General features: G+C 42.5%; 3 protein-coding genes across 3 annotated transcripts in view; 2 read left to right on the forward strand and 1 right to left on the reverse strand.

Moving 5' to 3' along the window:
* Positions 1-1,855, forward strand: part of LOC104789406 (peroxidase 44-like) — a 3,880-nt gene extending 2,025 nt beyond the window's left edge. The window contains exons 5-7 of the mRNA XM_019245327.1: positions 1,315-1,430; positions 1,577-1,691; positions 1,773-1,855. Of these exons, the coding sequence (XP_019100872.1) occupies positions 1,315-1,430; positions 1,577-1,691; positions 1,773-1,855 (314 nt within the window). The remainder of the gene's footprint in view (positions 1-1,314; positions 1,431-1,576; positions 1,692-1,772) is intronic.
* Positions 4,562-5,607, reverse strand: LOC109132878 (uncharacterized mitochondrial protein AtMg00810-like). Its single transcript, XM_019245329.1, has 2 exons — positions 5,595-5,607; positions 4,562-5,541 (listed from the first exon to the last, which is right to left on the reverse strand). Exons 1-2 carry the CDS (start codon positions 5,605-5,607, stop codon positions 4,562-4,564), a joined length of 993 nt encoding a protein of 330 aa, XP_019100874.1.
* Positions 5,670-13,782, forward strand: part of LOC104789407 (peroxidase 44-like) — an 18,612-nt gene continuing 10,499 nt past the window's right edge. Inside the window, exons 1-3 of the mRNA XM_010515109.2 lie at positions 5,670-5,717; positions 5,771-6,207; positions 6,456-6,706. Coding sequence (XP_010513411.2) covers positions 5,670-5,717; positions 5,771-6,207; positions 6,456-6,706 — 736 coding nt within the window. The remainder of the gene's footprint in view (positions 5,718-5,770; positions 6,208-6,455; positions 6,707-13,782) is intronic.

The raw sequence follows: 13,782 nt of genomic DNA on the forward strand, positions 1-13,782 counted from the left end.
GGAAAGTGTGCTTGTGCCGGTATCATGTTAATTAAATTGATTGAATTCGTGTGTTATTTTTTATATTATAACTTCTCTTTTTATGGCATTCTGGTTTAGGTGCTTGCTCTTTTCTTCATCCACATCTGAAAGTAGTAATGTGTGTTGGAAGAAAAGAGAGTAGAAGAATGAATTGTACGATGGTTGATAACCAAATCGACAAGACGTTCCTCTTTTATATGTTTCTACCAGCAATATTAAGATTGAGAATAATAACAAGCCTTTGATAAGAACTTGATTCTTTATTATGATAACAAGATGATTTTACACTCTAAGAGGACAATGCCTTATATAGGTACAAAGAGAACAATCTAGAAATGATGAGTCACTGTGACAGTTCTCAAGACAGCTGTGTTCAGCTAGTCAGCATCCTTATCTTGTAGTGAGCTAAATCGGTTGTGTAACAGAGGAATTGCAGGTACAGTCTTTGGCATGACTTGAGAGTGTTGACTAGCTTTCTTTATTGGGCTTCCTCCTTGTTGGATTATCTTGTGGCCCAACTCTCATGTATCACTTATATTCCCCCTCAAACTTGTGGTGGGTGGAACATCAACACCAAGTTTGTGTCTTAGATGCTCGAACTCAAGCCTGGGCAAGGATTTTGTAAAGATATCCACAAGTTGAAACTGAGCTGGTATATGTTGTGTTTTAATGTGTCCCAATGCTACTTGCTCCTGAATGTAGTGAAAATCAATGTCAAAATGCATTGAACGTTTGTGAAGAGCAGGGTTTGTACTGAGATACACTGCAGAGAGATTGTCGCATTGGAGCAAGGTTGGGAACTATTGAGATATCCTGAGATCACGCAGAAGGAATGATAGCCAGGCTAGTTCGTGAGCTGTATCTGTTAATGCCCTGTACTCTGCTTCAGTAGACGAGTGCGACACTGTTTCTTGTCTTCTAGCAGACCAACTGATCAGGTTTGGACCGAGAAGAATGCAGAATCCTGTTGTGGAACGACGAGTCTTCTTGCAACCAGAGTGATCACTGTCACAAAACACTGAAAGAGACAAATTAGAACTCTTCTTTATGGACCAGCCCATTTGTAACGTACCTTTAATGTATCGCAAGATTCGTTTGAGCAGACCAAAGTCAGAGATTGTAGGTTCATGCATTCTTTGACACACAAAGTTGACTGCAAACTGAATGTCAGGCGTCGTGATTATGAGATATTGAAGCTTTCCCGCAAGACTTCGAAAGTAAGTAGGCCCAAAAAAGAGTTCAGGATTCATCTTGTCAAGATTTTGTGGCAGTGGTGTTGGCATGGGATTGCAGTCGGACATACCAGCCTGAAAAAGAATGTCTTTTGCATAAGCTGTTTGATGGAGAAAGAATCCGTCCTTGCACTTTTGGATTTCAACACCAAGAAAGTAGCTGGGAGCTTGTGGCTCGTCTTCTTGATTTTCAAGATTTTCTTCTTCAATAGCTGAACTTTCAGTGTCCTCCCCTGTCAAATCGTCATCTTCACTTGGCACATTATCAGTCTCACCAATGTTCGTAGTTATGTTCTCAGATTCTTAACCTGTTGTTGGTGTAGTTTCTCGTGAGGGATAGGCCAGAGACTGAATCAGAGCATGAACGGATTGTTGAGGTGGTGATGCTGCTTGCCAAGCTTGAAGCAGGGGAGTTTGGTATGTTGGAAGCAGATGCTTGTATTGTTGTTGAAAGGGGAAGCAACTTTCATCAAAAATAACATGTCTCGAGATGTAAACTTTTCCTGTTGGAGGGTATAGGCATCGATATCCCTTATATTGAGTATGATAACCCAGAAAAACACACTGCAATGACCGTGGATCAAATTTGTAATTTGCCATAGGTCTAAGACAAAGATAACATGCTGAACCGAAGACTCTCAACATGGAATAGTTAGGCTTCTCTTTGAATAGAACTTCAAACGGACTGCAGTTGTTCAGTGTTGACGAGGGTAGAAGGTTGGTGATGAAGCTGGCTGTGAAGAATGCCTCAACCCAGTGATGTAGAGGAGTGTGACTATGAAACAACATAGTTAGGCCTAACTCAACTACATGTCTGTGTTTTCTCTCAGCAATTCCATTCTGCTGAGGAGTGTAGGGACATGAGATTCTATGAACTATCCCATTCTCCGAGAGAAACTGTTTAAGAGTATTGCTTGTAAACTCTCCTCCTCCATCACTCTGAAAAGCTTTCATCTTAGTCTTGAATTGGTTCTCAACCAATGATTTAAAAACCTTGAATATAGAGATAAATTCAGACTTTGCTTACATAGGATAGAACCAAGTAAATCTTGAGAACTCATCCACAAAAACTGCATAATATTTAAACCCTTGTTGAGAAACAACTGGAGAGGGTCCCCAAAGATCACAATGAACTCGATCTAGGGGACAAAAAACTCTTGAATCCGAATCAAAAAACTGTAATCTACTATTCTTCCCCATCTGGCAAGGCTCACAAATGGAGGTTGTTCTGCTCTTATTGATGCTAACTTCCTTGCTGTTCTTGAGGTGTTGGAGAACCTGAGAATTTGCATGTCCAAGCCGATGGTGCCAAGTATCTTCAGAGGCTGTACATTGTCGATTCGAAAACAGTGCCACAAATTCTTGATTCTCCAAAGTGTATAATCCTCTATTTCGTGGACCCTTTGCTACCACCTTCTGAGTTGATATGTCAACAATACATACCTTATTAGAATCAAACCAAACTCCACACGGCAAGTCATCACACAGTTTAGATACAGAAATGGGAGATTTTTGCATATCTGGACATACCAACACGTCTTTTAACGAGATTTTACCGGCAATGGTAGCGGATCCAACATGAGTGATAGGTATGAAAGTGCCATCTCCAACCTGAACTGTGTTATTCCCATTGTAAGTTGAAGCAGACTGAAGATTATTGGTCGAGGAAGGGACATGAGCTGTGGCTCCAGAATCAGTGACCCATTCATTACCATCAGAGATTTGCAGGGAGGAGAACACTTGAGCTATGTCAGGTCTTTGATAATTGTGATCAAAGCGGTTCCAGCAACCAGACGCAAGATGTCCTGTTTTACCACAAATCTGACATATGGGACATTCACCAGAGGACTGCTGAGCTGTTTGATGTTGAGAGAACCCTCTGCCACAAGAAGAGTAGCCTCCACGTCCTCTGTTTTGTCCTGAAGATCGACCTCTACCACGATAACCTCCTCTCGACTGATTGCCATAGCCATTTTGTTGACAATGAAACGCAGGATGTGGAGTAACAGCATCTGGAACATTGTACGACTGGAGCTTGTTGTCAAAGCTCTCGACTTCTGAAACCACATCACCGAAGCTTGGTGGAGAGGCCGTGCTCAAGGAGCTTTGAACGACAGTGGCAATCAGATCATAATCACGCCCCAAACCATTTAGGAACCCAAAAATCTTTAGAGACTCATCTATTGGCTTGCCAATAGAGCTCAAGGCATCACAAATAGCTATAAACTCTCGACAATATGCAGCAAAAGACATGTCTTTCTTCTCTAGAACCCATAGACTATGGCGAAGAGAAAATTCCCTAGCTATGCTACTCTTATTGAAGTTCTCAGCTAAAGAAATCCAGACATCTCTAGAGGTAGTGATGTTATGAACGTACCCGAGGACTTCTTCAGACAGAGTACCAAAAAGCCACGATCTGATGAGTTGATCTGTGCAGAACCAGGCCTCATACTGAGGATTAGGAACCTATGCGCCATTTGTTGTCGTGGTAGTACGAGAAGGAGCTGTCACGGCACCATTGACGAACCCGATGAGCTTTTGACATGATAAGAGTAGTACTTATTTATAAGGAAGATCGATCAGTCAGCAGTAAAGGTTGTTAACGACGTTTTAGGCAATCAATTAGATTATTTCGTTTTTTTGAGATTTTTGAGGCTCATATATAGATTTTTTGGATTTTGTTATTAATTAGTAAGATTTGCAAAACTTTAAAGATTTTTAGTTTAAATATTCACAAAGATTTTTTCCGTATTATTCTCTTCGAACAATATAGAAATATATTGTATGAATGATTTGCGATTAATGCTCGCAGCTAATAGTTATGGATACTGATTTGGATTTGATTTCTTAAATAGTTATATTAATAATATTCTCGGTTTAAATCAAAATTATATGGTTAGTTTTATCGAATCACATAATTGGTATGAATGATTTGTTTTGATTTTGATTTCCTTAAATGTTTTTTTTTGACAAAGATTTCCTTAATTGATTATATTAATATTTTTTTGTATAAATTGTTTTGCAGATTTGGAATCTGCGCATTTCACCTGATCCAAATAGCAAGACCTGATCCGAATGGATCTGCGTGTTTCACCTAACAAAAAGATCCAATTGGAAATCCGATTGCAAAATTTCGGGTTATTTCAGAAATTAAACCCGACTTAATAAGATGTATTGTCACATTTAACCTCTCCTTAGTTGTTTCTGGTCGTTGGCGTCAGGGTTATTTTCATCCAAAGGAGAAGTTGTACTTCTCTTTTACTAATATAGGGATAAATCACTATACAGTATAAGTCAATATGCCCCCCTCAAGCTGAAGATTCCTGAATGGAATAGAGGCTTGAAGCCGATAATCGTTGGAGGAGGTGATAGAAAGGACCAAGGTGAAGAGGTTTCGTCAGAATATCAGCCAGTTGATTCTCGGATGACAAGTGAAAGAGACGAAGGAAACCACTTTTGACCTGATCTCGTGTAGTATGGCAATCAATCTCCACATGTTTTGTTCGCTCATGGAAGACATCATTGCTGGCGATATAAGTTTCAGACTTGTTGTCACAGAATAGTTTCGTCTGAGCAACCGGTGTGATGCGTAAGTCACGCAGAATTTGCCGAAACCAGAGAAGCTCCTTTGTTGTTTGAGCCAAACTCCGGTACTCTGCCTCTGTGCTACTTGAACTGACCACATCCTGTTTATTAGACTTCCAAGATATTAGTGAAGTTCCAAGAAAGATGCACATACCAGTAACAGATCGTCTCGAGTCTTTGCAAGTGCCCCAATCTGCATCAGCAAATCCGTTTAAGCAAATCTCAGAGGATGCAGAGTAAAAAAGTCCTTGACCAGGATTGTTCTTCAAATATTTGAGGACATTGCGAGCAGCTTGGAAGTGAACATCCGTAGGACATGAGAGAAATTGGCTCAACTTATGTACTACAAAGGTGATATCTGGTCTCGTGATGCAGAGATACAACAGTCGACCAATCAACTCTCTGTAAGGTCTATCATTAGGCAGTAAAACCCCTGTTTCTTTGGTAAGATTAATCTTAGGATCCATAGGGACAGAGTTCGGTTTGCAACCTAACAGACCAGCATCAGCCAATAGATCTAAACAATATTTCCGTTGACAAACAGAGATCCCATCAGCATTCCTGGCAATTTCTAAGCCTAAGAAGAATTTAGCTGGCCCTAAATCTTTGGTCTTAAATTGCTTCGCTAAACATGCTTTAACTGAAGCTACGGCTTCCTCACTATTGCTCGCTATCAGAATATCATCAACATAGACAATAAGAGCTGTATAAGAGGTACATTCTTGTTTCACAAACAAGGTATTATCTGCATATGACTGTGCGAAACCATCATCCAGTAAGGCCTTGGAGAAGCAACGATACCATTGTCTTGAGGCCTGCTTTAACCCGTATATGGACTTGTTAAGTTTGCAGATTGCATTAGGCGGTAAAACACACTTTGTCTCTGTGCTACTTGAACTGACCACATCCTGTTTCTTAGACTTCCAAGATAGAGTTGTGATGCTTCTCTCTTGATTGACCCAACGCCCGAAAGACAATCAGAGAAAAGTGCGGTACCAAATGCAAGCGTGAGAGGTTACGAGATCATTGATGAGGCTAAGAAGCTGCTCGAGGCTGCATGCCCCCGAACTGTTTCATGCGCTGACATTGTAACTCTCACCACTAGAGACTCCGTGGCATTAGCTGGTGGTCCAAGATTTTTTGTACCAACAGGAAGACGTGATGGATTATTGTCAAACCCCGATGATGTAGAGTTGCCCGGACCAGCATTTCCGGTAGCCAATTCCATCGAATTATTTGCAGCTCATGGTTTGAATACGGAAGACATGGTTACACTTATTGCTGGTGGCCACAGTGTTGGTGTCACGCATTGTAGCTTCATCCGAAATAGAATCAATGACCCTGCAATGAACAGAACATTGAGTGCTAGGTACGTATATATGCTATGATAAAATGCTACAGAACATTTCAAAATATGCACTTTTGTTTTTGTTGACCAAAATAAAAAATAAAAATACACTTTTGTTTTTAAGAAGATTTGTTATGCAAATTTGAACTAAACTAATGTCTACGATACCAAATTACTAACATACATTATTAAGCTATGTCCTTATTGAAAATATATTGTACCAAATGAGCATCAATACATATATATGACTCACTGCTACATTTATTTAGGTTGAGGGACATATGTCGTGCTCCAAATGACCCATCAGTGTTCTTGGACCAAGGGACTCCATTTACAGTGGATAACGTGATCTTCAGAGAGATTGAAGCGCAAAGAGGAATCCTAAAAATTGATCAAAACATGGGTCTCGACAATTCAACCCGTGAAACTGTGTCAATGTTTGCCTTAAACAATAAACTCTTTAGACGGAGATTTGCCAAAGCAATGAAGAAGATGGGTACCATAAGAGTTCTTACCGGACGTGTAAATGCAGCTTCTGGAACAACTCGCTGTGAGGAATAAGTCGTTGTGCCGAACAGAGCGTTGTGTCAATCAGGAAGTTGCATCAGATCACAGACGCCCGAGTTGCTGACATGGATGTGTGAGCTGACGTGGCAAGACGTGAGTGGATGTGATGATGTGTCGAGGAAAGGTGATGACTTGGCATTGAAGATAGAGACGAGATTGTACTTGGAGATATGGAAAATATTCTCTGCGATAAAAAAGGAAAGGATAAGCTTGAGCAGCAAGCAGTTTCCGTTTACTTGGAGATATGAAAAATATTCTCCGCAACTGTTAAGGAAAGGATAAGGCTGAGCAACAAGCAATTTTCTTATCCCATGATACTTGGAGATTCGCCTTCTAGGGTTTCACAAGTCGTGTATATATATTCTAGGAGTAGGCCACGAGCCAAGTTGAGCACTCTAGAATATTGATACAGTTGTAAACTTCGAAGCCACAAAAATAAGGCTTAGAAGGTGTGTTCCCAGTTTTCTGTGACGTTAATCAGGGAGGTGATTACGTGCACAGAGAATTGTTTTTTTTTCTTTCTCTTAGATCTACACTAGTGAGAGTTTAGATAGAAAAGAGAGAGGGTGAGTTTATTCTCTTAGATCTATACAGGTGTGTGTTTAAATTGAAAAGAGAAGAGGGGTCAGATTTATTCTTGTAACCATAAAAGAGTTTGATAAGAATAAATAGAAAAGCGTTGGCTTGGCGCGTTCCAAGTATAAATCAGTGTGTTGTGTGTCTCTATACCCTTACAATTGGTATCAGAGCGGATGCCTGATAAAAGAATTGTTTATCTTTTCAACAAGTGAGATCTTGAGACGAGGTATGGAGAATCCACAACAGTTCGTTGATGAGAACAATCCGATGATGCTTGACGCTGAGCATTATGATGATTGAAAGCACAAATCAGATAGTTGATTCAGAGTCGTGATATGGAAGCCTGGTTCGCTGTTGAAGATGGATGGTCACTTCCAACAGTTACGAACATGAGAGGAGAAACTGTAGTAAAACCCTGTAAGCTATGGACGGCTGAGGAGAAGTTGAAGGGAAAACAGAACGCTGAAGCGTTATCTACAATTTTCAGCTGCTTGCCGATGGATCTGTTCGGGATGGGTGCAAGAGTGTATGTCGGCGAAAGAAGCTTGGGATATTTTGGAAGCCTTCTTTGCGGAAACCAGAAGGGTGAAGAAGGAAAAATCTGATGTATCACCATCCTGTCGTTTCAACAGTCAACTAAGCTCCCCTTGTTAGGAATTTGTAGTGCTGAAAAAGGTATATAAGGATAAAATGTTTGTCAAGGAATTTCTCAGAAGCTTATCACATGGATATCTTTCTCACAAATCTGATGGTAAAGGTGCTTTAAGTTCTGATGAACAGAAGGTTGATCAGTGTGTAAAATTAGTTCAGACAGATGAACTACAGATGAGAAAGAACGATCAGAAGGCTGAGGAATCATTCACTCTGAAGACTGTAGAAACTCAGACGTCTGTTCAAGGTAATGAGGGAGTACTGATTAAGAAGCAGTTCAGAAGTCTGAAGGGTGTACAACGTCAGCATCAATCTTCATCATCCAGATCTGATGCAGAGAAAGAATCTTAGAGTTCTGAATATCAAGATTATGGACACTTCCAATCAGAATGTTCTAGACTTGAAAGAAGAAGTGTGTTGAAGTGTTACAACCGTCAATGCTGTGTTCAAACGAAATCTTGTTTGACATGGAGTGATATTGATTCAGCCAAAGAAGATGATGAGAATCAGAAGTCTGTTTTGAAGCCTAAGGATGATGTGGCCGGCTTATCTGTTGAGAAACAAGTCATCGCTCTGTTTAAGGATCTGATTCTACAGAAGAAGGAGAATTATGATCTGGTGTCTGAGAAGAAAGAGCTGCTCTTTAGAGTATTCTCTCTTGAGAAATTGTTGTCTGAGGAGAAAGTTATTACGTCTCTGTTGAGACAATGTCTTGAGGATCAGCTAAAGATTAACAAGAGACTGAGTAAAGGAGCAAAAGATCTGGACAAGCGGCTGATCACTCACAAGGGTACTATAATTGCAAACTGTGGGATGAAGAACCATGGAAGAAACTCAAGTGGTGACACAAGTGCAGTTAATGGGTCAATAGTGCTGCAAAACAGAGGTGGTGCTGTCAAACGAGCGTCTGAGTTCAACCTGCAGAAGACTAAACAGATGATTGTTGGAAACAAACTGAGAGGGAAACTGCGTCGTTGTTGGTATTGTGGTGTGATTGGTCATAATAAGGTTGATTGCTACAGATTTAAGAATCGTGTAAGTCAACTTTAAAGCCAGAAGAAGTTCCACAATGTTGGAAGAAGAGGCAATCAGGTCTTCATTAAGAAGAATGATCTGTCTTGTTATAGTGGATCTTCAAGTACCACCATTAACAATGGTTTACACCTCAAATCGATGAAAGAAACAACAAGATCGGAAGTTGAGACAAGAAAGTGGAGTGTCGGAGATATGAACAAAAGAACATGTCGCTGTTATTATGCAAGTCAAAGCCTCCACAAAGCTGCATGTTTCAAGTGATTGGATTGTACTATATCACTCACGCATCTGAAGGAGTGTCACAAAGATGTTCGAAGATACATGCGAGTAAACATCAAGAAGCGTAACATGAACTGTTATGTTGCACACTCTGTTGATGATCAACAGACTATTGTATTGAAGCACTATGGTTGTTCAAGGTACATGACTGTGAATCAAGGAAGGCTACACAACTTTGAAGAAGGCTTAGCTGACATGGTCACTTTTGGAGATGAAGCTGAAGGTAAAATCAAAGGCAAAAGTGCATCTCGGGGTAAAGATCAGCCCACTATGGTGTTGTATATCTTGCGTTTGGGAGTTGCGTCGGTCGACGCATATCTTGCGTCGGTCGATGCAAGGTTAGGTTCCTGCGTTTTGACTTAAGTCAAACGCTGCGTTTTGGGTGAAGGCAAAACCCTTAACACGATTTTTGTCTCATTCGTTTGGTTGTGGCCGTTTTTGAGAAAGAGAAAGAGAGAAAAAGCTTTGTGAGAGTTCTTGAGCGTTTTTGGGAGATTCTTGGAGGTTGGTGACGTTTCTTGGTGAGATTTGTAGCTGGGATCGTTGTGGGAGCTTCCTAGAAGCGTTTTATTCTTGTGTTTAGGTTCAAATTCGTCTTGGCAAAGGTAAGTGCATGACCATGGCTTATCTAAGCTAGAGATCTCTCTGATTTGCTTGTTATGTGTTGTTAGGCTGGTTAGATTGTTATTTGGGACGTTAGGAGGCTTTCTTGTGGCTTGGGATCGAGTTTCGTGGTTGCAGGAACGAAGATCCGGCGAGAAGCTTCGGAGGAAAACGATGCTTGGCATTGCATCGGTCGATGCAGATGCGAGGACGGCGCGCAAACTCTAGGGTTTTCGTGTTATGTCGAGCATGCATCGGTCGATGCAAGTTAACCTTGCATCGGTCGAGGTAGATCTTGCGTCGGTTGACGCAACCTCCATCTGGTGTCGGTCGATGCATGTTGGTATCGGTCGATGTAGAGTCCTGGTTTGTTATTGTTGATTGTTGAATGTTGTTTGATGGTTAGAGATGTCTCTATTGCTTGTGTGTATAGCCCAGTAGATGGGAGGATTGCCTTACTGAGTGTTTATAAAATACTCATGCATTGCAATATGTGTTTGTGGTGCAGGTAAAGGCAAAGTGTGATCGTGGAATCAAGGCAATGAAGAGGAGGATGTTCTAGGGACTCAGTTTGATGTTGTCTGGCTTGCTAGGTTGCTAGAGTTGAGTCATTAGAACATTGCTAGGTTGCTGGTTCTATGATTTCTGCTATTTGATTATTGGATATTGTTGATGTTATTATTATTGGTTATTACTGGATTATTATTGGATATGATTGGTATTGGTTATTCCGCTGTTGGTTGTGATTGTGTTTAGGTGGCTAGTGGGTATCGGACCACTAGTTCTAGTTTATTTATTATATATTATTTTTTATTTTTTAAAGAAAAAAGGTCGGTCGTTTCATTTTGGTATCAGAGCCCTTACGGTTCTAGGTTTGGGTTCACTAGGTTTCTGTTGTAGATGTTTGGGATTTGCGTGCTTTTGATTGATTATGTGAGTTAGTCAATTGTGTGTGGCATGGAGTCCTAGAACATCCTCTTTGAGCCGATTGTGTGATTCCACGGTGAGTTTATGTTTCTTTGTTGTATTGGAAATTGTTTGCTTAGCCTTCTGTTCATGGTAGTGCAGATGGTTAGAGAGGATGCTGTGGCTGGTCGAGGTCGTGGACGCGGACGTGGTCCTGGTAGGGGCAGAGTCCCAGTGGTTAGTGAGACCGAGGACCAGAGTGTGACAGCTGAGGATGTTGGCGAGTCGCAGGATGTTCCGGGGGATTCCGTGAGTGTGGCAGGAGGGGGCGGTGTTGATGCTCCAATGGCCGGTGATGCTAGGGTTCCGGGTGTGGGAGTCCCAGCGGGTGGAGTCCCTGGTACTGACGTTGCGGCTTTGCTAGCAGAGGTGTTAGCGCGGTTACCACTAGCGGTACCGGTGCAGGCTTGGGTATTGCCACCAGTGGTGGTGGTGGAGCGGCAGCTAGTGGCTGCGGATGTAGGAGTCCATTCTCGTTATCTCAGCATGCTGACAGAGATGGGCCGTATTCGTACGGAGCAGTTTTCAGGAGGTGCAGATCCTACTGCGGCGGATGCATGGAGGCGAGTGTGGAACGTAACTTCCTTACTCTGAGATACCCTGAGGAGTTTTGGGTGGACATAGGGGTCCATCATTTGGTTGGTGATGCTCATATATGGTGGAGATCAGTGGCTGCTAGGAAGGTGCAGAGGGAGATGACTTGGGCTGACTTCGTCTTGGAGTTCAACCGCAAGTATTTTCCTAGAGAGGCATTGGACCGGTTGGAGGTGCAGTTCCTTCAGTTATCTCAGGGGACACGGTCAGTGCGGGAGCTGGACTTGGAGTTCAGTCGACTTCTTTGTTATGGGGGTCGGGCTATGGAGCCTGAGGAGGCTCAGATCAGGAGGTTTTNNNTTACACGACGGTAGAGATTGGTGGAACCAGTGCCGGGGCGATCACAGGTATAATTTCTGGTACTTAAACTTTGTGAATTTCAGTAGGTTCAGATTTTATGTTTGTCCTGTGATAACGTGTTAGGTTCTTAACACATGAGGTTTGTGTAGGGACCTTGTTGCTGGGCGGGTTTAAGTCGCACGTTATGTTTGATTCTGGAGCTTCTCATTGCTTCATTACTCCGGAGTGTGCAGAGAGCGCGGGAATCAGAGGGGTTCCCGGGGAGCGTACAGGAGTGGTCAGAGTTGCGGGAGGCAAGTTCCTGAGGGTTATTGGACGAGCCAGAGGAATTGATAATCAGATCGCAGGAGAGTCATGGCCAACGGATTTGCTTATCAATCTAGTGGAGTTGTATGATGTTATTCTCGGTATGGATTGGTTGCATCGGCATATGGTGCATTTGGATTGCCATTGGGGTAGAGTGGAGTTTGAGCGTCCAGGAGGGAAGTTGGTCTTTCAGGGTAACAGACCGACTTCAGGGAGTCTCGTGATCTCGGCCATTCAGGCTGGGAAGATGATCGAGAATGGCTGTGAGGCTTATTTGAGGAATTTGAGGACGTGTTTCAGTCATTGTAGGGATCACCACCATCTTCGTGTGTTCCTTTCACGATTGAACTGGAGTCGGGGACGACGCTGTTATCCAAGGCTCCTTACAGAATGGCTCCAGCAGAGATGGCAGAGCTGAAGAAGCAGCTAGAGGATTTGTTGAGTAACGGATTCATCTGTCCTAGTGTATCACCGTGGGGAGCACCGGTGTTATTTGTCAAGAAGAAGGATGGGAGTTTCCGGCTGTGTATTGACTATAGAGGTTTGAACCGGGTCACTGTGAAGAACAAGTACCCTCTTCCTAGGATCGATAAATTGATGGATCAGTTGAGAGGTGCTACTTTGTTCTCCAAGATAGATCTGGCGTCAGGTTATCATCAGATACCGATAGATGAGGCAGATGTTAGAAAGATTGCATTCAGGACGAGGTATGGGCATTATGAGTTTGTGGTGATGCCGTTTGGGTTGACTAACGCACCAGCACCATTTATGAGATTGATGAACATCATGTTTCAGGAGTTTCTGGACGTGTCTGTCATCATTTTCATCGACGATATCCTGGTTTATTCCAAGAGTCCTGAGGAACATGCAGTGCATTTGAGGGCAGTTCTGGAGAAGCTGCGGGAGCAGAAGTTGTTTGCTAAGTTGAGCAAGTGCAGTTTTTGGCAGCGTGAGATGGGTTTTATGGGTCATATTGTATCTACAGATGGGGTTTCTGTAGATCCGGAGAAGATTCAGGCTATCAGGAAATGGCCTAGACCGCAGAATGCCATAGAGATCAGAAGTTTTCTTGGGTTGGCAGGTTACTACAGGAGATGTTGACTACTACGCCAGTGTTGGCTTTGCCTAAGCAGGGGGAACCCTATGTGGTTTATACTGATGCATCCAGAGTTGGTTTGGGTTCTGTGTTGATGCAGCATGGGAAGGTGATTGCCTATGCTTCACGGCAGTTGCGGAAGCATGAGGGCAACTATCCTACTCATGATTTGGAGATGGCTGTTGTAGTTTTTGCCCTGAAGATTTAGAGATCTTATCTTTACGGTGCAAAGTTACAGGTGTATACAGATCATAAGAGCCTAAAGTATATATTCACTCAGCCCAAGCTGAACTTGAGGCAGAGGCGGTGGATGGAGTTGGTGGCAGATTATGATTTAGAGATAGCATATCACCCTGGTAAGGCTAACACGGTTGCAGATGCTCTAAGTCGGAAGAGAGTAGCTTCGGCTCAGGAGCAGGAGATGGAGTCTCTAGTAGGAGAGATCAGTGCTTTGAGGTTATGTGCACTGTCTCAGGAACCGTTGGGTTTGGACGCTGTTGATAGAGCAGATCTTTTGAGAAGGGTGCGGTTGGCACAGGAGAAGGATTTGGGGCTGGTGAATGCCTCAAAGGATGTTGATTCAGAGTATCAGGTCTCAGATAATGGTACTATCCTGGTGC

This window comes from Camelina sativa, chromosome 5, assembly GCF_000633955.1.
Source record: "Camelina sativa cultivar DH55 chromosome 5, Cs, whole genome shotgun sequence".
In the NCBI taxonomy this organism is placed as follows: domain Eukaryota; kingdom Viridiplantae; phylum Streptophyta; class Magnoliopsida; order Brassicales; family Brassicaceae; genus Camelina; species Camelina sativa.